At 47.4% G+C, this 24330-nt stretch overlaps 1 protein-coding gene across 5 annotated transcripts; it reads left to right on the top strand.

The window, feature by feature from the left end:
* Positions 1-6346: 6346 nt before the first annotated feature.
* Positions 6347-24224, top strand: ZSCAN20 (zinc finger and SCAN domain containing 20). 5 transcript variants are annotated; one of them, XM_070368484.1, is made up of 8 exons: positions 6347-6400; positions 11369-11884; positions 14260-14446; positions 14870-14946; positions 15222-15306; positions 16861-17544; positions 20022-20447; positions 20998-24224. In XM_070368484.1, exons 2-8 carry the CDS (start codon positions 11438-11440, stop codon positions 22230-22232), a joined length of 3141 nt encoding a protein of 1046 aa, XP_070224585.1. In that variant the 5' UTR covers positions 6347-6400; positions 11369-11437; the 3' UTR covers positions 22233-24224. The 5 variants fall into 5 exon arrangements, with proteins under 5 accessions (XP_070224585.1, XP_005895078.2, XP_070224584.1 ...); XM_005895016.3 differs by having other exon boundaries at positions 20019-20447; XM_070368483.1 differs by having other exon boundaries at positions 6356-6384; positions 20019-20447.
* Positions 24225-24330: the final 106 nt, after the last annotated feature.

Below are 24330 nucleotides of genomic sequence, written 5' to 3'. Positions count from 1 at the left end.
CGAGCCAGGTGACAGCCTCCAGGAGCAAAGTCCCCAGGTGGCCCAGTACATGTGTATTCTGAGTGTGTCCTTGGCTTGCTGGTGTGCCAATGCCTGGGGCCCTGGCTTGAGTGGTCTGCCCAAACACACATGCATATAGTATCACACCAGTGAGAAGCTGGGGACTACTCCAAGAATCCTGTTTTCCCCTTTCTCTGGAGTTACTGCCCCAAGACTTTGGACTTGGAACTCCTTTTTGGGCAGGTCTGTCTTCTGCTTCTGCTCCTCTCTTTGCCCTCTACAGGAAACCAGGAACTCCATCTCTAGGCCTTGTTCAGGGGCTGGCTTCAGGGTCTGAGAAGTTGGAGGGGTGAGGGCAAGAGGTTCCTTTATGATGTGATTGTGTCCCACAGCAGGCAAGACCAGAGCTGGGTGATTGGGACCTGCTGCTTACCCTGGAGGGCTGCCCTCCGATGGGCTGGGGGCTGAGCTTCTGCCTCCCTGGTGGAGGATTTTGAGCCAGACAAGGATGTGGCTGACAAGTTGGCAGAGAGCATGGCAGGGAGCCAGGTCACATTCTATGAGTTGCCAGGCCCTGCATACCCACACTACTGCCTGGAGCTCCTCCTGGCAGCCTCCCTCCTGCTGGCAGCCCCCAATCCCTGGGGCTATTGCTTGTCTTCCTGGAGCCCGTCTGTCTTCTGCCACCAGCTCCCCTGCGGCCATAGGCTGGCCAGGCTGCTCCACAGAGGAGACTGCTGCGTGGTGGCCCAAGGCAGACGAAAGAAAGGATGAGCTCTGGGCTTGGCTGGGGAGCAGCATGGGGAGCCCGGGCTGGGCTAGAGTGGGAGCATGTGTGTTGGAGGATGGGAAGAGGAAAAGCAAGTCAGCCTCGCAGGGAGGTCGTGGATATGTGTGGGTGCTTGACACTGACCTTGACTTCTGGTGAGAGGCCAGGGTGCTGTGTGTGCAGGGAGGATCTACCCGTGGGTTAGAGGACACAAGCTTTGAGAAGGCGCCATCAGGAGATTTGGGAGATGGCAGGTGCTGTATGTGATATGATCTCGACATCTCCAAATCCTCAGTAAATCTATTAAAGCCATGAAATTCTTGGCTTAACTGGATGTTTTCTTTTTGATGGAAACCCACATGAGGCAGAGAGCAAAGGGGCTACGGTCATGGAAACCATAGCCGAGAGAGAAACTAACGTTGGGGACTGATGGAGAGTATGGGAAGGAAGGAGGGCTCTGAGCACTCATAAGCTGTGGAGTGGGGTCCAGGCCAAGTTCAACTCGATCTTCACGGGGCAAATGGGTCCCCTTTGCCATCTGGGTTATAGAGGAATTGGCAGCTGAGAACCAAAAGGCTAGGATGCTGCCCAAGAGGCAGCAGACTGATGGCCTGTTCCCTCCACACGAACATGAAGGCACAGTCACTTCTATCATCTTTGAGCCTCACAGCAACACTGGGAGGGGGACCCGCCCCCTTGACACTCTGGGCTCCAGCCGTGCTAAACAGCTTGTAGTTATGCTGTTCCTTCATTCAAGAACACTCTTTCCTCCAATTTCTTTCCTCTGGGGAGGAAAGTAAACGTGTTAGTTGCTCAGTCCAGTCAGCCTCTTGCAACCCCGTGGACCACAGCCCCCCAGGCTCCTCTGTCCAAGGAATTCTCCAAGCAAGAATACTGGAGTGGATAGTCATTCCCTTCTCCAGGGGATTTTCCCGACCCTGGGATTGAACCCCGGGTCTCCATAATTGCAAGCAGATTCTTTACTGTCTGAACCATCAGGGAAGCCCCAGAGTAATCTATAAGTATCCTTTAAGATTTAGTTCAGCCATAACTGGAAGTCATCTTGATCTCCCAATGTAGATAAGCTGCTGCCTCTGGGTTCCCACAATTTCCTGCATTTCCTTTTCTCCAAGCACTGATCACACTGCCCTCACTGGTCTGGGAACCTCTTGAGCAGTGGTCTTCAAAGGAGGGTGCACAAGATGAGCCACTGGAGCTTTGGAGGAAAGTGTTAAAACTTCTATTTCTTTTTGATCTATACGTGTCAAGATATATATAGACTTAGGTCAAGCCTAATTAATTACTCTGCAGTCCTTCATCATATAAATGTTCTATATTTTATTTGTTCATCCCCTTATTATTGGATAGTTAATGTCTATTATAAACCTGACTTTATATTCTCACATACCTGAATTTGAGAAAGAAGAAAATATTATCACCATTTTACAACAAGGGAAGAAATAATCATAAGTATCATTAAAAAACTTTCTGTTTTATTATTTTGGCTATAAACAGAAATTTATTCCTCAGTTCTGGAGGCTGGAAGTCCAACCAAGATCAGGATGCCAGCATGGTTGGATTTGGCGAGGACCTTCTTCTAAGTTCCTGGTGTGCTGCAGTCCATGGGGTCACAAAGAACTGGACACAACTGAGTGACTGAACTGAACTTTTTCTAGGTTGAAGACTTCAGAAGAAGTCTTAAGACTTATTGTGTCAGACAGCAGAGAGCAGCAGGAGGAAGCAAGCTTAATGTGACTTTTTAAAAAGAAAACCTTTTTATTTTATAAAAAGATAGTCGATTAACAATGTGGTGATAGTTTCAGGTGGATAGCAAAGGGATTCAGTCATACATACACATCCATCCATTCATTCTCCCCCAAACTCCCCTCCTATCCAAACTGCTACATAACATTGAGCAGAGTTCTATGTACTATATGTAGGATCTATCTTTTTTAAATTTCACTTTATTCTGAAGCTAGACTGCCTGAATTTTAGCCATACGGCTTTAGTAATATTGTATAGTATTAGACCCTCCCTCGAAGGGTTTTGAGAGGCTAAGTGACTTAATATGTATAAAGCACCACTGAGATCAGGATCTAATAATGCATTCTAAATGTTCAATAAAAAGCTTTTCATTTAATTATATACTGATAACATGTGTATCACTTATAAGTAGATAAATACACATGTTGGGAGCGTGTGCTCACAAATGTTTTGCTAATAGGAAACATTGCTAATTTCCTAACAGAACACTTGATTGGGCAAGTTAGAGATCAGGCTCTGAGGATAGGGACTAGGTCTAATTCATCTCTGCATCTTTAGAGCCTTGTTATTGCCCCATACACAAAGGGTCTTGATAGATAATTGTGGACAGAAAAAAATGTTGGTGGATATTGGAGCAGAGAACTGGGATCTAGTTCAGGCTCTGTTGTTTATTTCCATACAACACTGGGCAGGGCACTTGTCCTCTTGGGGCCTTAGCTTTCCTCTCCTGTAAAATGCCAGGCATTAATTAGACAAAGGCTAAGGGATAATCAAGGAACAATTCCAGGCTGGATTTAGGGTGAAGGGCGCCCTCTTGTGTCCTAATGGTGTCGTTCTCTCTTTGCAGCCTCCTCTCCATTCCTCCTCTTCAGGGAGGTGATCCTGAGGAGGATGTCCTTACCTGACCCTTGCAAAGCCACCTTTCCAGCTTCAGAGCCTCACACTCTGAGTGTCAAATGTCTTCAGCTCTCCTAGCCCCTCACACGGCTTCACTGTCTCTCTCCTCATTCAATTTTTCTTATGCAGTGTGGGGCCGAGAAGAAACCTCTGGAGTCAAACGCCCTGAAGTTCAAATCCCAGCTCATATTAGCTATGTGATCTTGAGCAGATCACATCATCTGTCTAAGCCCTCACTTCCTCCTTTTAAATTGGAATAAAACCCACCTCTCAGGGTTGTGGTGAGGTTTCAACAAGGAGTGCTTGTAGGTTGCTGTTGGATTCACTGAGAAAAATCACATGAATTATTACTATAAATGAGCTAGAACGTATTTCACAGAGGAGAAGAGCTTTGAACTGGGTCCTTAAAATTAAAATATAGATTTTTTCCATAATCTTAAAAACAGCTAACATGTGTTGAGCACGCGCCATATGCCAGGTACTGTCGATTTCCCCTAAGTCTCATACCTATCAGTAAAAATAATAATAGCTAATTATTATCAGGGCTTCCCAGGTGGCACTGATCTCGGTGAGGCAGCAGAGAACAGGGGCATGAAGCGAGATCTTAATTCCCTGCCCAGGAATTGAACCTGGGTGGCCTGGATGTCACTTTCACTTTTCAGTTTCATGCATTGGAGAAGGAAATGGCAACCCACTCCAGTGTTCTTGCCTGGAGAATCCCAGGGACCGGGGAGCCTGGTGGGCTGCCGTCTATGGGGTCGCACAGAGTCAGACATGACTGAAGCGACTTAGCAGCAGCAGCCTGGATGAAAACTAGGAATCCTAGCCTAGCAAGGGCTAGAGGCTAGAAGCTAATCTTGCCTGGATCTTTGCCCTCAGAGAAAAATGCATTTATCACAGAGGCAGAAACTGTAAACGCAGGTACAAAGTTTAGTATCAGAGACATAGCAGAACAAGTGGGAGAGCACATAGAGAAACAATTTGTTTAGTTGAGATAGAAGCAAGGCAGAGATGCACACCCAGGGAGTAAGGGTGTGGGTGTTCCCCCTAGTGAGGAGCGCCTTAAAGAGGCGGGTAAGTCATTTATATAAGGCAGTTCTTCCGGGTCTTGTCCTCCTTCAGGCCAGTTATCTGGTTTCTTTCTCTACAGCTGATGCACCCATCAGCCAAGATGGATCTCAAAGTGAAGGCTTCTGGCAGGAGCAAGGCTCACTGTGGCCTGGAATGAGTCCTGGAAAAGTCCTCTGACTTTTGACTCCAAGGATCCTTTCTGCACTTGTGTAGTGTCTCCCTTATCTTTTACTCAGAAGGGTCTTTGCCTCTCTTCCTCCTTGCCATGATTATTCCCTTGAGGTGTTAACAAGCGATGAAGACTGGCTCTTTACCCTGTTTCTGCTGTTACTTCCATTTCCGAGAGCAAATGGGGGGGCTGCTTGTAAATTTCTCAACTGGAGCCCGCCTATCTCTTACCTCTGGAAATCCGAAGAGGAGGCTGGCTAATGGTAAATGTCCAACCTGGAGACTGTCTATCTCCTACCTCAGCGCTAATGGTAAAGAACTCGCCTGCCAATGCAGGAGATGTAAGAGATGCGGTTCAGTCCCTGGCTCAGGAAGATCCCTTGGAGGAGGGCATGGCAACCCACTCCAGTATTCTTGCCTGGAGAATTCCCTGGACAGAGGAGCCTGGCAGGCTACAGTCCATGGGGTTGCAAAGAGTCAGGTACGACTGAAGTCACTTAACACGCATGCAGTTATTATTAAACTCCTTTGCCAGAGGTGACAAGCTCTTTACATATTTTCCCCATTTATTCCTAGCAGGTAGATGACACTATTGTAATTCCAATTTTATAGGTAAGAAAACTGAGGCATAAAGAGGTTAAGTAATTTGCCCCAGGTTTCACAACTAGTGAAACCAACTACATCCTGCATATGAAAGTAAGAAATGTCAGACACAAGCAGTTTGACTTCAGAGACCTTGCTTTCCCTGCATTATTTCATCTATCTTCACAATACCCTGCAATGTAGGTTCTATCGCCTGCATTTTACCTACTAAAAACCTGAAGCCAAAAGAGACGCAGTCATTCGTTCAAGGCCACATAGCTGTGAAGTCACTGGGCTGGGATTTGGATCCATGTCTGACTACAAAACCCACATTCTCAAACCCATGTTAGATTGCTCTTACTCCAAAGTATTCATAAGGGAGCAAAGCAACTGCATTTATATTAAAATTATTCTGGTGATTATTACTCTGATAACAATTAACTCTCTTCCAGCACGCACGAAGTGCCAAGCTCCCCACTATTTACATGATAATAGCTAATATTCCCTGTGTATTATTAAGACCCCTGTTCTGAGTTAATCGTTTTACGTGTATTATCCCAGTAAGTCTCACAAAAACTCAGCGACACAGATGCTTTTATTATCTTCACTTCACAGGTGAAGACAGCGAGATTCACAATTGAGCCAAAGACACGCAGCTTAACTGTGAACTGGAAATTGAACCTACCATTGTCCAACTCTCTCCCGCCCTCCAGGTGGGTCACCTCTAGTCACCCTCTCTCCTTATTTCTTATTGTTTCTGCTTTAATATACCCCCAGCCACCCGCTCTTGCTCTGAGCTTCAATAGACTCCGCTCCTTCGGCTTGAATGCCCGCCCCCTGGGCGGTGCCGTTATTCCAGAGCCTGTGGAAAGGACCGGGATCACAACAGACCCCGCCCCCATGCGTAATAATCTCTTCCGATTTGTTCCGGTGCCGGAGGAGATGGTGCATCTATTGGCTGACTACACCTGCAAGACCGCAAGCGAGGAGGGGGCGGGGCCACACTCTGGCGCTCGCGCGGTTCCTTCTGGGAGTTGTAGTCACAGAAGCGCCATTCACGGGGTGGCGCTGTTCGGACTCCGCGTCCCAGCATTCCCTGCGCGAGTCCTGGAGCACTTCCGCCCTGTTGTGAAGTGGGTGTCTTGGTGGGTGAGTCCGGGTGGCTGGGCGGGGGCAGCTGAGACTCAAGGCTCTGGGCTGGAGGAGACTTAGGACGTGGTGGTTATCACAGGGGGTCGGGGAAAGGTGAGACGGGAGAAAGAGGCTTTTATGGGGGGTGGGGGATGAGGGCCGGTCAGAGGATGAAGCGTCCGGAGATGGAAAGGGTCATAGAGGGGTCGGGGATAAGGAGGGAGGTAGAAGGCCCTGGCAGTGAGGAGATTCTTAGAAAGCTCTGTAGGTGAGGAGTCGGGAGAGGTTCTGAAGGTGGAAGGGTCTAGAGACCTCATAGGGAAGAAGAGAGGGTTCTGGGGCCCTGGCAAGAAGTGAGGGGAAAGGGCCTGAGCTTGAAGCCTGACCTTAAAGATAGTGTTCGAGCCTCTACCTGCTCATCAAAAACAAACATTTGATACCTCCATACACTTTCTCTGATGGTCATGATCTCTGGAACCCAGAGGGTGGGGATGGCTCTTGTGCTCTGGGCTCAACCTGCACCTCTTTCCTTCTGCCTGATGGAAGTGAACGTGCCAACATCCTCTTTACCCAGGTGCCCTCTGATTCCCCTTGCATTCTTCCACATCCAGGGATTTTCAGATCTTTTAATTTCCTTAATGTATCTTGAGTATTTCCTTGTCAGGGATTTTGTTGAAACCTACACTTTTTCACCTTCACAGGTTGGACAGACATGTTGTAGCTGCTGTGATCTGTTGAACCCACAAATCAGATTAGGCTTTCTACTTAAAAACCTTCATTAACTCCCATCATCTATGGAATTAAGTCCAGATAATAGCCTGACATTCAAGACCCTTCATGAACTCCTTTTCCATCCTAGTCTTCGTGCTGGCAAGGTTATCACCATATCCTGGGGAGGCTGTTTGGTTTTCCACCATTATACATGCTGTTCTCTCTGCTCAGAATACACATTCCCCCCAATCTCTGCTCAGAGACTCAGTCTTTTTTTTTTTTTTTTCTAGAACCAAATCAAATGTTACTTTCTTCATTTAAGTCACCCCCTCACCCCAGCTCCCACAGACCTCTTTTATTGCATTTACCACATTTGATCATAATTATCAGTGAGTTTTCTGTTGTGGCTTCCACTATGCTGTGAGTATCTTCAGGACAGGAACAGTTTCTGCATCACCTCCATTTCCCCACTGCCCAGCCCACAGTAGTAAGTACTTAATGTAAATCAAGTAATCAAGTAAATCAGTAAATGCTTGATGAGTGTATAAATAAAGACTGTCCAGGGTGAGCATTGCTGTACCAGGCTTGAAGACTGCTACTTCTAGTGGATTTCTCTGTGCACTTTAGTCTTCTGTCAGGGTTGTCTTTGCTGGCAGCTGAGTCAGTGCCTGTGGGACTTTAAACCAGAGGTGGCAAATGCACAGAATGCGTGCTCCTTCTCCGCCTCCTGTGTCTGGCCGTCACAACTCACTGGTCACAGTACATGTTCACATGGGGTGCAGAGTCCTTAGCACAGTTGACTGTAGTTGGTGCTTTAAATGAAACCTGTTTGCTGTCCCTGGTTTAAGTCCTTACGTGTAAGCTCGGGCTGCTCTAAGCAGTAGCCTGGACAATCAGCCGAGTGAGCTTGATAGACTTTGGGAACTCCCAGTTTCTTTCCCTTTGGAGGTCACAGACTAGTCTTGGCCTTTCCCAGGAAACTGGGGCACATCTTCTCTTGCAGCCTGCCATTCACTGGGACGACGCCATTCCCCATGTCTGCGTGCACACTCAGGGAGCTGGGATGCCTCCCTGCTTCCCTGGGTTTATAAAGGGAGCCTGGCTCTGATGACACCTCCTTCATTGCTGAGGGACTCTGTACCCTTTCTAAGTCTAAGAAGAGACCTTTGAGATCATTTAGCTGAAAGGTGGCAGGGTAACAGACCATGCTAAATGAAGCCTACCATTATGCTCTAGTTAATCCTCATGGTGTTTGAAACAGTTCTGAGTTGGTTGCCAACATTTAGGAATCCAGAGTTCTGGCTCCTCTGTGAACACTGGGCCAGTTGTATTCTGGTGCTCTGAAGTTGGCTGCAGTCCGTACTCCATCCGTGTACTCATTTACATTGCCTGACCCCATGCCATTTACATTTGCAGCTGCTGATTCTAGTCTTCCTGTCCTTTGCTATGCACCCTCTTACTAGTTGGGGAGCCTGGGGCACCTGATGAGTCTGGCTACTGCAGTTTGGCTAGATGGCTGCCAAGGCCATGTGACCTGCCCAAAGTCATGCAGTTGGTAAAAGGCAGGAGTGGAGCTGGTACCCCCGATCTGCTCACTCCTGTCTTCATGTTCTCTCCACTCTCCATACCGTCTTCTCAGGGGTTTGGATGACTGGCTAAGCTGTGGAATGGTTAGGAGAAGTGACAGGAGAAAAGGAACCTGGGCTTAGATCTCAACTCTGCCACTTGGTGGTTGTGGAGCCTCACATGGATCTTTAGAGAAACTCAGTTCCTTATATGTAAATTGGGGATGTTGTGAAATTATATGTTACAAGGATAATTATATAGTAAAGTCAGCACAGAAGGTGAAAATCATATTTAGCCAAAAATCACAGTCAGCTTGAAAATCCTTTGTCAGGGAGCCAATTTGTAGCCAACATGCTGTCTCTCAGTAAGCTAATATCACAGCCAGGTTTTCTTGGTTGAACGTTAGATGAAAGAGTTAGCTTGTGTTTAGGGACCACACTGTATGAAAGACACTCTGCTCACTCAGTGGAGAGGGAGGCTTGGGGCAGCTCAGCCACCCTGGGGACCAGCAGTGTCATGAGTATCATCACCACGTGCTCGGGAATAGACACATAGTGAATGGAACTGGTTGCGTGGTTTAAATTACGTCCTTTCATTCTCTTTCTGGTGTTTGTAAGTAAAGTGTGGAACTTACAGATCATATAAGGCAACTCAACATTAATGGCCCTTCAGCTGCTTGCCTGGAAGATTCAGTGAGATCATGAATGTAGAACACTTTGCACCAAGCCTGGCACCCCTTGGGCACTCATAAAATGGATGCCCTTTGAGGTCGCTGACCCCCGTGAGCCCCCGATATTTCTGGTAGTCTCAGGACTGAGGAGGGCCCATGTCCGTTTTTCCTCTCCACTCTGCGGGAAGGCTGCTTTGCTAACTGTGTTGACCTCCCTCTGTGGCTAGACTGCTCTTCGTATCTAAGAGAGTAGCAGAAAAATCTTTCAGATTTTGTTCAAAACTAACCTTTGCAACTTTGAAATCTTCCCAGAAGAAAAATACGTATTATCAGACTCTTTGGGTCTGGTGGGACTGCTAAATGCCTGTTTTTGTTAATGTTTGCTCTGTGCAGGAGCGTATGCTTTGCTTGCTTGTCAACTCTCTCTCTCAGTAGATAGTAACTGTGATGAAGGTGGAGACTGTCATAGTCACAGTTGGGGCTCCAGATCTCAATATAGTGCAGGGTTCGTAGTGGAACTCTGCATATGACTTAGTGAATTAGTCTTCATGTGAGACAGTGATGCAAATGTGTTTGGACTAGTGCATGTTTAAGGCTGTGGTTAAAAAAGAAATTTAGTGACTTCCCTGTTGATCCAGTGGTTGGGACTTCATATTCCAATGCAGGGATTGCGAGTTCAATCCCTGGTCAGGGAGCTGAGATCCCACATGCCTCACAGCCAAAGGAAAACACCAAAAAACCAAAAACATAAAACAGAAACAATATAGTAACAAATTCAATAAAAGACTATAAAAATGGCCCATATTAAAAAAGCTTAAAAGAAGAGAAGTTTCATGAAAGGTTAATTCTTCAGCTCAATATAAATTATGTGCCTTCCATAGCCCAGTAGGTTTTTGATGTACTTGGTTTACCATTTTAATAAAAGGCAAAGCTTCCAGTGGTCCTGCTATTTATCAGACGTAGGTTGGGCACTGTGGATACAGAAATGGGTAAGGTTCAGTAGTGGCCCCAGCAATACAGTCGGATGGACTGTCAGACGTAAGAACAGGTAACTACGATAGTGTCAGGTAACACCTGTGTTAGAAGTACTTGCCAAGTGCTTTGGGAACACAGGATGAGGGGAGTTGACTTTTGGAGAGCAGGGAAGGGGGCTGGGCATGACAAGAATGTGTCAAGAAACTCTTAACAGATGAGGGGACTTTGAGCTGGTAGCTGAGGGACAAGCAGGAGGCTGCCGGGTGGTCATGAGTCCTCTTCTAGCCACTCACTGTCTGTCTGGAAGTGCTGAGAACTCCAAGTAGACCCAGCTTGGTAATGAATGGATGTGGGGGATCTTGGAAAAAGATGATAACCGCATTTCTGGCATGGGTACCTTATTGAAAGGTGGTGCCTTTGCTTGATAGAGAGTTCCAGAAGGGAAACAGGTTTGCAGGGGAAAATGATGAATTTAGTTTTTGACTAAATTTGAGTTGGAGGTGCTTATGAGAGTCAGATGGAAATGCCTTGTAGGTGGTTGGACTTTGGGGTCTGGAGACAGGTCCTGGATGGAGGGAGTTTTGGGAGTTATCAGTTTAGAAGTGGTGAAAAATGGCAAATGTGTGGGATGACCAAGGGGCAGTGTAGAGTGAGGGATTTTGCAAAGAGAGCACCCAGAGAGGAAAGCTTATGGCCCAGGAAGAAAGACCTTATGGAGGGGGGGTGACATTTGGAACCTAGCTGGAGGCGAGGCTGGAGTTGGGACACGTGTGGCGGGAGGAAGGCTGGGCGGGGACCAAGCACGGCAGCCGGGATGCCCAGCTAAGACATTTAGGGTGTCCCGGAGGATTTTGGACTGTGTGGTCTTCCCCTGAGGTCGCTGGCTGCTGGTTTCGGGGGCAGACTGTGGGCTAACTTTCCTGCTTATGGGAGAGGGCATCTCTTAGTAGCCCTGCCCCATGCAAAGCAGTGGAAGGTTTTGTGGGGGGCTGGGGGGCGGGGAGTAGGGAAGGTGAGGCTCCTAATCCTCTTGTTCATACTGTCCCCTGTCTTTCTGCCTTCAGAGCAGGGGGGGCCTTTCCTCTCCCGAGAGCCCCTTGAGGACACACTACAGATGCAGGAAGACGTTGGACATGGAGAGCCCAGCTGAAGGGAGACGTCCAGGAGAGACAATGGCCGTAGCCCTAGAAGCCCGGGCCTCCCCGCAACAAGAGCCTGAAGAACTTGTGATTGTGAAGCTGGAAGAGGACTCCTGGACCCCAGTCTCCCAGCCCAAGAAGGACCGCGATCGCGTCCCTGGCCCCGAGGCTTCCCGCCAGCGCTTCAGGCAGTTCCAGTACAGGGAGGCGGCAGGGCCCCACGAGGCCTTCAGCCAGCTCTGGGCACTCTGCTGTCACTGGCTGAGGCCGGAGATCCGCCTCAAAGAGCAGATCCTGGAGCTTCTGGTGCTGGAGCAGTTCTTGACCATCTTGCCCCGGGAGGCCCAGGCCTGGGTCCAGGCCCGCCACCCTGAGAGCGGCGAGGAGGCGGTGGCCCTCGTGGAGGATTGGCACCGAGAGGCGCGGGCCGCGGGGCAGCGGGTAAGGCAAAGAGCCTGCTCTCCAAGGGGCAGGCCGGGAGGCAGTGGGGCTGCTACCAGGGGGATGATGGCCAAAACCACAGTAGTGATGTCATCAGTCATCCGATGTGTGCTGAACACTGCAATACCCTGGGCACTGTTCTAAGTGCTTTCCATGTATCCACTCATTTCGTCCATCAGCAGTTAAATGATGCCAGTACTGTTTATCCTAGTTTTACCCATGAGGAAAATGAAGAAAGGTCATTGGATCAAGGTCACTGGCCTCTAGAGAGGCAGGATTTGAATTCAGGCAGTCTGAGTCTATGCTCAGCATCTGTAACCATTGCTCTAAGCTGCCTCCCAGCAGATAGTCACAGTACATTAATTTGTATTGTGTTTTATACTTAGAATCTTTTTTAAGTATGTGATCTCTTTAGTTTACAGCAGGAATGTAGGTTGACAGAAATAGCATCATTGTCCTCATCTTACGGATTAAACCAAGGCCCCCGAAGACAGGTGGCTCACGAGGCTCAGTCAGTATGAACCAGAGCCTGAACCCAGATCCTGGGTTCCAAGTTCATTGTTCTTTCTACTATATGGCATATGCTGTACCTGCAAACCACGGGAATTGAAATACCTCTGAGTCATGAGGCTCAAATGATATTAACTGACATTTATTGAGCACTCACTGTGCCTCAGACACTGTTCTAAGCTTTCTGTGCGTATTCCTTATCTAATCAACCCAGCTGCCCAGTAAGGTACCCCGTAAGGTAGGTACTGCTGACATGGCCATTTTCAGATAGTTCAACAGACTCAGGTAAGTAACCTGTCCAGATTCATAGAAAGGGTAGAGCTGAGATAAGGGTCGTGAAAGTATTGTGGATTTAACATTCACAGTTTCAATAATTTTCAAGAGACCCTGAAAGCCCATGAAAATAATTTATAATTTTGCTGCTGCTGCTGCTGCTAAGTCGCTTCAGTCGTGTCCGATTCTGTGCGACCCCATAGACGGCAGCCCACCAGGCTCCCCTGTCCCTGGGGTTCTCCAGGCAAGAACACTGGAGTGGGTTGCCATTTCCTTTATGACAACAAATTTTGAATCCCGCTTTGAAGCTGGTACTTGTAGAACAGGTCCTTCAGGCCACTGTGGCCTGAGCCAGCCAACCAAAACCTTCATCTCAAGGTAACCTTGCTGCTTCCGTTTTGTTTCTGGGAATCTTTCTGTTTTACAGATAGGTTCATTTGCGTCATATTTTGGATTCCACATATAAGTGATATTGTGCGGTATATGTTTTTCCCTTTCTGACTTAACTTCACTTAGTGTGATAATACTTAGATGCATCCATGTTGCTGCAGATGGCATTATTTTGTTCTTTTTTTTTATGACCGAGTAGTATTCCATTGCATCTATGAACCATATTTGATGAATTCTTAATTCACCCTTGCCCCAGTCAATATCCTCCTGATTTTTTGCCTCCTCATAGGCACTTGAATCTGCTTCTTTCTAAAATTATTGTTGGGTCTAGATCCCTACAGTCTATGGGGTCGCAAAAAGTCGAACAGGACTAAGCGACTTCACACTTTTCACTTTCTAGTCCCTAGCACTTCTGTGGATTATAAGATTGTAACTATAACAAAGTTATTTTTATCTTGAACACAAAGTTACTGTTTTCTTAAAACATTGACAAGCAGGTGTTTTCTCTCTATGAATGTCACAGAACATTGGTGGGTCTCCTCATTGGGAATAGCTTTTGATGATCACAACCCATCCTAATATATTTTCTCAGAGATAAAATTCCTCTCTGTGAGAGTGGATTTGAGTTTTCAGATTGGCCAAAAGGTTTTTGGAGTGAGTTTTTGGCAAACTCATTAATAAAGTTTGATAAAGGTGAATATTATCTTGGATAAAAAAAATAAGGTTCAAGGCATTGTATAATAGTTGCTACCTTTTATGTCAAAATGGGGAAAAATAATATATATTTATATGGTTGCTTGTATATAAAGAAACTCTGAAAGGCTGCAGAAGAACAGTGGTTACGTATGGTGAGGAGTTGGGGAAGATACTGGACAGGTGGCATGGAGACAGGTGGAGTTTGGGGTATTTTCACTAATTACATCTCTGTATGTTTTCTGTTTTTGAACCATGTGAGTGTTGAAAGTACCTATGGAAAAAGTTGAGCAGACAGTCCCGCTTTGGTGGTGTAAGTTACTGAAGTCAGTCTGGATTGTTACTGAAGTCAGTCTGATGACTTTGTCATACTTTAAGCCATCTTTGGTTTGTTTTTTTGTTTTCTAAGAGCCTGTTAACATCTGAACCACAGTTGTAACTGTAAAGAACATGCCCTACCCTACCAGTTATTGAACTTATGCTTGGGAATTTTGGCCATCTGTGTGTAGGAACTGGAACTGTGTGTAGAGGATACGAGGTCCTTAAAGACAACGAAGGAATCTCAGGGCTGCCAGGTGCAGCCAGCAGATCACTGGCCCGAGGAACAGTCCCAGAAGCAGTGGGTGAAGAACTCGTGTCCTGACCTTCCCAAGAATCTAGACACCAAGATGGTGCCACAGCCCTTGAAAGAGAGTGGTGAGTACCAAGAGTCAGGGAACATCTGGGAAGAGGGCTTAGGGGTGGGGGTAAGGTAGAATCCCCCAGGAGGGATGTGCAGAATTCAATGCAAGGGATAGAATCGTGTCCGATGGATACCCTGCGAAGTAAGAAGATGGAACTCCCACTGGTGTTAGCAGGCCTCACTGTCACTGAGTCCTGTAGCAGGTTCCAGCTGGGCCTGGGGCCGGTTGGTGAGTGTAGGAGTTCAGGGCTGACATCTCTCCTGGGGCAGCTTAGCAGCCAGAAACTCTCAAAGGAAAGTGAAGGCAGGAATCCACATTAGCTACAGTGGCAGTCTCAGTGTGATCCAAGCAGGGCTTTAGGAAAGCCGGACCTGAGAGCGAGGTGATTTTTTTGGGAACCAGAACTTGGGTTTCAGAGATGCTTTTTCCTTCTCAGCTGTCCTCACTCCCCGAGTCCCTGCTCTCCCAAAGACGGGGAGCGTCGGAGATTGGGAGGTGACCGTGGAGTCTCAGGTAAGCTACCGTTTGCTCCTCCTTTCCTGTCGTGACTTCTCCTGTGCCCTGACCCCAGCTCCTCTCCTTTCTTTGTGGCCCCCGTCGGGTACAGGGTGCTAGTTCTCCACCCTTCCTGCCCTGTGTACTGGGCCTCTCCTGGGGCGAGCTGAGGCTGCTGACTGGCCTCACACAGGCTATTGCTGTGTCCATTATCCTTCCTGGGGCCTGGCGGGATTCCCAGGCTGTTTTCAAAGGTCAGTGACATTTGAGGTCCTCTGTTGTATGTTCCACAGGAAGCCCTGGGTCCCGACAGACACGCCGAGAAGGAATTCTGCACGGACCCCCCAGGAGACAACTGTGGGAACGGCTTGTCCCTGGGTAACGAAATTGTGCTCTCTGGATAAGATATGGTTGGGTTTGGGTACACTCAGTTCCCATGGTGCGTTTCCTCACTCCCTAAGACTCGTAGCTCTGAGAAGTCTCTGGAATTTCAGACCCGGCGAGAAGACATGCTCTCTGTGGCCAGCATGGTGGCCGCAGGGCAGGGGTGTGGGGAGTGGATTTCTGGGCTGGCAGGCTGGCTGCCAAGAGCCTGCCTGCTCAGGGCTCATTATCCTCATATCCTCAGTACTCACCCCTGTCTTGGGGCTGCGCCCAGCCTGCTGGTCCAGAAGAAACCCGACTGGGATGACCCAGAGGGATAGGATGGGGAGGGAGGTGGGAGGAAGGTTCAGGATGGGGATCACATGTACACCCGTGGCGGATTCATGTTTTTTATTTTTTTAGGATAAAAAAAAAAGAAACCCAGTCTTTTCAGCATCAAACAGGGTCCATCTCTCATAGCAGAGTCAAGTGAACTAAGCCCAGGAGATTGATGCATTTAAATCACAATGCCAAAGAAATATCACAGGGCTCAAAATCCTTGCAGCCCCTATGACCAGCACAGACGCTTTCTCTGTAGGCACATCTTCACGGGAAGTCAAGCCATAATGAACATTTCCTGGTGGAGTATAAGATCAGTGAGAGGGGAGTGAGACACGAGAGCAGAATCAGGTAGAGAGTCAGTGCCAAGTCTGACTCTGGGCAGTAAAGTGAGACACTAGGAGCTGTTGGCTACTTGCTGGGCAGTGTGTCCTTTTTACACATGATGAAAAGCGTGCCCCCCCCTTTTTTTTTTACAGTGATTTCTGGGGAAAATAGTCTTCAAAGAACAACCTTTGGGAAATGCTGAACTAGATAATCCTTAAGCCTCTTTTAGCTCTAAACTCTTTCATCTGGTTTTCTTCAAATATTTATTTTAATTAAAGGCTTCCTATTTGTTGGGGTCAGGAGCTCTTGGGACACTTGTCCTTTAAATCTGGCTAACTGTTTTGACATCCACAGTATTGGATGTCCAGAGGAGGGCATGCTCCAACCGCAGTACAGATTGGCTTGGCAGTACCACCCAGCAGACCTGGGTTTTTTCTTTCTCTCGCCCTCGCCAGCCTTTGTCTTAGCTTTGTGTTAAGACTATTTTGTGTAGGTGCAAAAGGTAGGTGCCAGTGGCATTTGAGACCTCAAGTTTCTAGCTAAGAGAAACTCAAATCAGACACACATGTACACACACAGCCTTCCTTCCAGCCATGAAGTTTTTTCTGATTGGTCTTAATTTAGAGTATGTGCCCGTCTGTGGACCAGTAACAGCCCCTCTTTTGTAGGATGTATTTTATCACACCAACCAAAAAGCAAATAAACAAAGCAGGCAAGTCAGTATATTTCTGGGGCGGTTACCTCTAGTGAGGTAACCTTTCCTTTCAGTCCTTTTAAGGGATTAGCGTGGAAATTTCTCATTAGTTTCTTGGAGTCAAATGATGTGTAAACGACTTTTTAGACAAAATACTTTGCTCGACAGATCGTTTCTACTTAATCATGGATCTTCTTTCTTTTGTATAGGAGTTCCGGTTTCAAAACCAACCGCCATTGCCCAGCAAGAGCAGGGACCAGAGTTTTGGGGTCCAAGACTTGTAAATTCTGGAAAAAAGAACTCTGCAGATTACAGCTTGGATCCTGAGCAAACTAAACCAGCTCAGGCATTGGCCTGGAGGGATTGCAAGACCTGGGAAGAACGATGCCCGGCGCCCGTGGAGGATGTGAAAGTGTCGGGTGTGCACTGGAGCTACGAGGAGACCAAGACTTTCCTGGCAATTTTGAGCGAGTCGCCTTTTTCTGAAAAGCTCCGGACTTGTCACCAGAACCGCCAGGTGTACCGAGCCATCGCAGAACGGCTGAGGGCACGGGGCTTCCTACGGACGCTGGAGCAGTGTCGCTACAGGGTCAAGAACCTGCTGCGGAATTACCGGAAAGCCAAGAGCAGCCACCCGCCGGGGACCTGCCCCTTCTATGAGGAGCTGGAGGCCCTGGTTAGGGCTCGGACAGCCATGAGAGCCTCGGACGGCCCAGGAGAGACTGTGGCTCTCCCCCGGCTAGGGGACAGTGACATGGAGGTGGATGAGCAGGAAGAAGGGGGCTGGGAGCCAGAGGAAACGGCAGACGACTGTAATGGTGATGACCTGGCCACCGAGTCCATCCAGGGGCCTGGGATCCCAGGGGGCCCAGCTCTGCTCCAGAGTCGTATTGGTAAGAACTTTGGGGCTTAGTTGGATTCAGATTCCAAACCTCCTACCAACCAAACCTCTGCTGTAGTTCAGGACACAGACTGCCAGTCTGGATCGATGCTGCTGGAGCAAGGTCAACCTCAAGCTCTGATTCTCTCTCCTGTGGTCAGTTCTCCTTGTCTGAGTTTCCTTAGAGAAGCAAATACTTAAAAACTTTTTTTTTTTTTAATTTTGATACAGTTTTTCAAGGTTACTTTCCATTTACAGTTATTGAAAAATTATTGGCTCTGTTACCCATGTTGTACAACACCTGAGAGTTTGAGCCTGTCTTACACCCAACAGTTTGTGCCTCCTACTTCTTACCCCTATATCCCCCTTCCCACTCGCCACTGGGTAACTACCAGTTTGTTCTCTATACCTGTGAGTTTGCCCTTTTGTTATGTTCACTAGTCTATTGTGTTTTTTAGATTCCACACGTAAGTGATATTATGCAATATTTATCTTTCTCTGTCTGACTTATTTCACCTATCGTAATGTCCTCCAGGTCCGTCCATGTTGCCGCAAATGGCAAAGTTTTGTTCTTTTTTATGGCTGAGTAGTATTCTATTATATATAAATATATATAGGTATATATACACACACACCACACCTTCTTTATCCGTTCATCTGTTGATGAACACTTAGGTCATTTCCATGCCTTCACAATTGTAAATAGTGTTGTTATGAACATTGGGGTGCATGAATCTTTGCAAATTAGTGTTTCTGGTTTTTTTTGTAAATATACCCAGCAGTGGGATTGCTGAGTCACTTGGTAGCTTTATTTTTAGTTCTTTGAGACACCTTCATACTGTTTTCCACAGTAGCTGCATCAGTTTACATTCCCACTAACAAGGTACAAGGAGTCTCTTTTGTCACATCCTCACCAACATTTGTTATTTGTAGACTTTTGATACCAGCCATTCTGACAGTTTTGAGGTGATGTCTCTTATTGCTTTGATTTGTATTTCCCTGATGATGAGCAATATCTGAGTGTCTTTTCATGTGTTGGTCATCTGCATTTCTTCTTTAGAAAAATGTCTATTCAGTTCTTCTCTTTTTTTCTTACTTCTTATTTCTGGCTGCGCTGGGTCTTCCTTGCTGTGCCCGGGCTTTCTCTCGTTGTGGCGGACGGGTCTATTCTAGTTGCTTTGCTTGGGCTTCTCGCTGCAATGGCTTCCCTTGTCTCAGAGCACAGGCTCTAGGTGTGTGGGCTTTAGTAGTTGCAGATGCGGGCTCAGTAGTTTTCTACTCATTTCTTAACCTGAGTTATTTGCTTTTATTGATGTATGAGGTGTTCATATATGTTAGATAGTAATCCCTTATTGGTCATATCGTTGGCAGATATTTTCTCCCATTCAGTAGGTTGTCTTTTCATTTTGTCGATGATTTCCTTCACTGTGCAAAAAAGAAGCAAACACTTAAAACCTTACGGGACCTTAAAGAGCTAATTCAGTGTTTCTCAGACGGTATTAATGGTAGTATGGGGATGATCATAAGTGTTAACATGAGTGAACTTTTTAATTTTATGTGTATGAGCACATCAGCCTGTGATTTCACAAGTAGTAAATATAGGTAAAGAAAGATATTGAGTGAAGTATTTCATTGGTATAGCGGAAATCAGGACAGTGTATACTTGAACAGCGTATATTGAGGAAATACCCAGTCACTACAAAAGTGGAAACCCAGAAGGCCAGGCTATGAAGTGTCATCTCTAAGGACACACAAGAATCAGAGCTCAGGGCTCCTGCCTGTACTCCTAGGTGGGTTTCCCTCCACCATGTCGCTTCCCTGGCTGCATCCTTTACCTGCAGAAGCACTGAAAATAGATCACCTCCTTTTCCTTCTTCCACAAAAGAGGAAGGGGCATCCTCAGTTGGATTCTCTTACAACGTTATCTGAAGGGATTCTCAGTTTGTTAAAAAGGAAATTTATAAAGCAAGTAGAGGACGTGTATTGAATGGATGTGGAGATACAGAGAGTCTCCTGTATCTTGGTTATAGGCCTTTCCTTGATACAGTCAGCTGAAGCCAGGGGGCTGGTCACCTGGTATAACACAGCTCCTTAAGTCCTCCCCTTTAGCCAAGACTCTTAAATATTTATTATTTATTTATTTTTTACTTCTGGCCATGCCCCACGGCATGTGGGATCTTAGTTCCCTGACCAGGGATTGAACCTGCACCCCCTGCATTGGAAGTGTAGAGTCTTAACCACTGGACTGCCAGGGAAGTCCCAAGACACTTAAGTATTAATAGACTCTCTTAGAAGGAGGTGGGGGTGGGAAGCCCTGGCATAGCCTTTCAAGAAACAAGGGTATACTGTTTGCTGGTGCCCTAGGCACCTGGGTAATCTCCAAAGTGCCTGTGTTCTAGGTGTTTAGCAGAGCAGGTGACCCTGATCCCTGATGACCTAGGCAAATCTCATCAAGTCTCTCAATTCTGAACTCTTCACTCCTGACAGCAGGTGTGCACTGGGGCTACGAGGAGACCAAGGCCTTCCTGACCATTCTCAGTGAGTCCCCATTCTCTGAGAAGCTTCGCACCTGTCACCAGAACAGCCAGGTGTACCGGGCCATTGCAGAGCGGCTGTGTGCACAGGGCTTCCTGAGGACCCTGGAGCAGTGTCGCTACAGATTCAAAAACCTCCTTCGAAGCTACCGAAAAGCCAAGAGCAGCCACCCACCTGGGACCTGCCCCTTCTATGAGGAGCTGGACTCGCTGATGAGGGCTAGGACTGCGGTTAGAGACATGGGGACCGGCGGGGAGGCAGCAGGTCTCCCTACTTCTGATCAGAGCAGTACCGAGGTTGTCAGCCAGGAGGCTTGGGATGAGATGGCAGGTGAAGATGTCATCAGACCTCCAACCCCAAGTCCTAAAACCTCAGACACTGGTAAGTTTTTAGTAATTAGATTGTCCACAAAATCTGCAAGTGTGCAGAGAGTGTGGGAGCCAGGCTCATTATCTTTTCTTTGAACTGAAAAAGAATGGAATTGAATAAGAAAAGGATTTGTGTTTTCCTGAGATTATCCAGTCTCTGGCTTAGCGTAATTCCCCAGATGAAAAAAGCAGTTGGTCTAGAGTTTTACTTGGATCCATCTGGGCAGTTATAGAGTTCTTTCAGTCTGATGTGACACAGGCCAGACTGAATATACAGGAGCAGGAGGTGTTCCTTGTTCAGCAGTGGAATAGGGTGGTTGGCTAAGGAGACTTGCCAGCTGGCTGCTTGGGCTGGGCTCAGTGGTTCCCTTGGTGGAGTAAAGCATGTCTCAGACTCTGTTCCTAAGTTTAACAAGTAAGAAATGCATGTGTGTACCAAAACATTTATAAGATGTGAGATGTGAGACACAAGTACAAATTCAGGTTAGCCAAATTCACAAGGTGCAAGATCCAGATGTATAAATGGGTACTAACTAATGATCGCATTTCTATCCGTTCTCCAGGTTTTGAGATGAGGTGTGAGGATGAAGACCAGATTCCAGAGCAGGACCTTTTTTGCAATTTGCCCAGAGCCTTATCAAAATGCACTGCTGGGGATGATTGCTACCCTCACGACTGGGGGGAAGACAGTGAAAATGAAAATGAAGGTAAAGGACAGTGGGAAGAGTGTTCTTCTGAAGAGGACTTGGAAAAGCTCATCGACCACCAAGGCCTGTACCTCGCAGAGAAGCCCTACAAGTGTGACATGTGCGTGAAAACCTTCAGCCGGAATTCACAGTTAACCACCCACCAGCGGATACACACAGGTGAGAAGCCCTACAAATGCCTCGAGTGCGGGAAAAGCTTTAGTGACCGCTCCAACTTCAACACCCATCAGAGAATCCACACTGGAGAGAAGCCCTACGAATGCCTTGAATGTGGGAAAAGCTTCAGCGACCTCTCCAATCTTATCACCCACCAGAGAACGCACATGAAAGTAAAGCCCTATAAATGTGAAGAATGTTGGGAAAGCTTTAGCCAGAGCTCAGACCTCCTGAAACATCAGGGAATCCACTTGGGAGGAAATTCTGACCACTGTCGTGAGCCTGGGGAAAACTCTGGCCAGAACCCGTCTTTCAGTGCTCACTGGAGGAACTCCACCGAGGGGACAAATCCTGAGCAACCTCACAGTGCCAGTAAGAATGCGAATTCGCCTGGACCACAAAGCACCCATGCAGGGGAAAAACTGTATCAGTGTTCTGAATGTGGAAGAAGCTTCTCTAAAAGTTCCGCCCTCATCAGTCACCAAAGAATCCATACGGGAGAGAAACCATATGAGTGTGCTGAGTGTGGGAAAAGCTTCAGTAAGAGCTCCACGCTGGCCAACCACCAGCGGACCCACACTGGGGAGAAGCCGTACGAGTGCATGGACTGTGGGAAATGCTTTGGGGAGCGTTCCAAGCTCATCACACACCAGAGGGTGCACACGGGAGAGAAGCCCTACAAATGCCTCGAGTGTGGAAAGTTCTTCCGTGACCGTTCCAACCTCATTACCCACCAGAGGATCCACACGGGAGAAAAGCCTTATAAGTGCAGAGAGTGTGGGAAATGCTTCAACCAGAGCTCCAGTCTCATTATTCACCAGCGAATCCACACTGGGGAGAAACCCTACAAGTGTACAGAGTGTGGCAAAGATTTCAACAACAGCTCCCACTTCAGTGCCCACCGGAGAACCCATGCAGGAGGGAAGGCCTCATAGGAAACACTGCCCCCAACAGCAAAAGAGAGAGAAAGCTATATCGAAATCTTCCAAGATCCTAAGATGTATGCTAGAAAGAAACTGTCCCAATTTTTAAGCTTGGTGTGTACCCAGGGAGGTTATTCATGGTACCATCGAGGTAATTTGGAAGTGAATTACAAACACTTAGGATCCAGATTTGAAGGCACTTTCTTTTAAGTATAATGTGTTTTTCTCCTGCAGAAAAAAACCCCACATAATCCTCAGGCTGTCCTTATATTTGCTGTCATGTGAGAGCTTTATCAGTCTTGGAGCCAGACTGGTAACTAAGGAGATTAGAGGTAAATTGTTGGCCCTGAGCAGTGATTTGAGACCTTCCCGTGCCTTCACACTGTCCCCGGGTACACATGCCTCATCCGTGTACATTGGAAAATTCTCACCCGTGGCAGTTTTCCACTGGGGCATAACAACCTGGGAGAATTTTGAGACCCTCTGGTGAGAGGGGACATAATTGAGAATCAGTGACCTAGAGCAGGGGGTGAGCTTATCAAAGGATAGGAACAACTGTGACATCCTTAGTAGATCATTATTAATAGTAGCAAAAAAGTAGCCAGTGTTCCCTGAGCTTTTCAGTAGGCTCTGAGCTAAGCACTTTATATACATCTTCTCATCTACTCACAGCTGCCCCAGGAGGTACTAATATTTCTCTCATTTCCCAGAAGAGAAGAGTGACTTGCTTGGGTCACATATCTGAAAATGGCAGAGACAGGATTCGGCCACATCTGCCTCTGGGGCCTGAGGTGCTCTCACTACTACACTGAGTCCCCTTTCCCATTGGGGCAGGTAACTCAGGTGCCAAAGCACTTTGTAGACCATGTTTTCAGTTAAAATTCCCTACGAATTCAATTTTTAACAAATATGGACATAGAGAATCCTAACCGATTGAAGGACTGGGGATGTTCAGAACCGGCAGTGTGCTTTGAGCAAGGCTGAGCTCTTACTGAAGCACTCGATAAGACTGTCCATCTTCACAATAATATGGGTGAGAGAGAGAGGTGAGTTGAGATTGGGAAAAGTAACGTAGTCAAAGGAACGTCTCTTCCCCTGGGATACTATCTGGGCTAAGTAAATGGGATTTTTAAGAACTTCCCTTTTTCTCAGGAGATCATCCCTGCTTCCTGTTAGACTCGGCTCGATTGTAGGTTAAACCATAAGAAACCCGGGCTTCCTGGCCAGTGCTTTCTCACCCCTGTGTGTTTGCCCCCGGCCCCCTCCCTCTTGGCACGGAAGAAGCTTTGTGCCAAGGCTGAGGCAGAGGAGAGTAAAAGAAGTCAGTGGGTGTGGAGCGCTGTGGAGGGGACTTTGAACACTGATCTTGATTCCAGGCTCGTGGTGCACTTTCACTCTGAGCCACCTCATCCCAGGCCTACGCGGCGCTTTCTAAATGTTGCCCTTAAAGAGCTGCCTCCCACAGCAGCAGGCTTTGTCAGAAAGTTTCACACAGGATGGTTTTCAGTTCTCAGCACTTTGACCTCCAGGCTTTCTCCTTAGGAGTGTTTTAAAATGTTAGCCAAGGACTATGGTTTGCAAAGCATTTTGAAGGAGGTTCCTTCTAACACCCACCTATTGATACTTTGCTGCCATGCCTACTCTGGCTGTTCATGAACCTGGGAAATGCTATTAAATTAGATAGTAGATGTGAGGGACCTTTGGGGAATGGAATTCTGTTCACATGTGAGGCAGCTGGGGAGACGCCGATCATTCCTTAGCCCCTTTCTCAGTTTCCCAAGAACCAGCTCACCTCAGTCACTACCTGTTCCCTTCTTCCTGGCTTACCTTTCCTGCCTCACCTTACCTCTGAGGAGCAGGGCCCATGGGTGAGCCCTGGCTTTGAACCAGCAGATGTCAGTAACTGCGACAATAAGATGATGGGTAAGGTGCCCCCTGAGCCAAGAGAAAGGATCCTGGAGGAGGGGCAGGGACGTCCAGGGGGAGGCCTGGTGGTGTCAACTAGCGTGGCTTCGGGGGGGGGGGGGCCATAGCTTCTCAGCTACTATTGTGGCTTCAAATGGGAGGTGGGAAGTGGTAGGAGCTCCGGTTGGCGGGATGCGGGGGAGGG

This window comes from Bos mutus, chromosome 3 (assembly GCF_027580195.1).
Source record: "Bos mutus isolate GX-2022 chromosome 3, NWIPB_WYAK_1.1, whole genome shotgun sequence".
Taxonomy (NCBI): domain Eukaryota; kingdom Metazoa; phylum Chordata; class Mammalia; order Artiodactyla; family Bovidae; genus Bos; species Bos mutus.
Note: the sequence above shows the minus strand (reverse complement) of the source record. Positions and strands in the feature narration are given on the sequence as shown.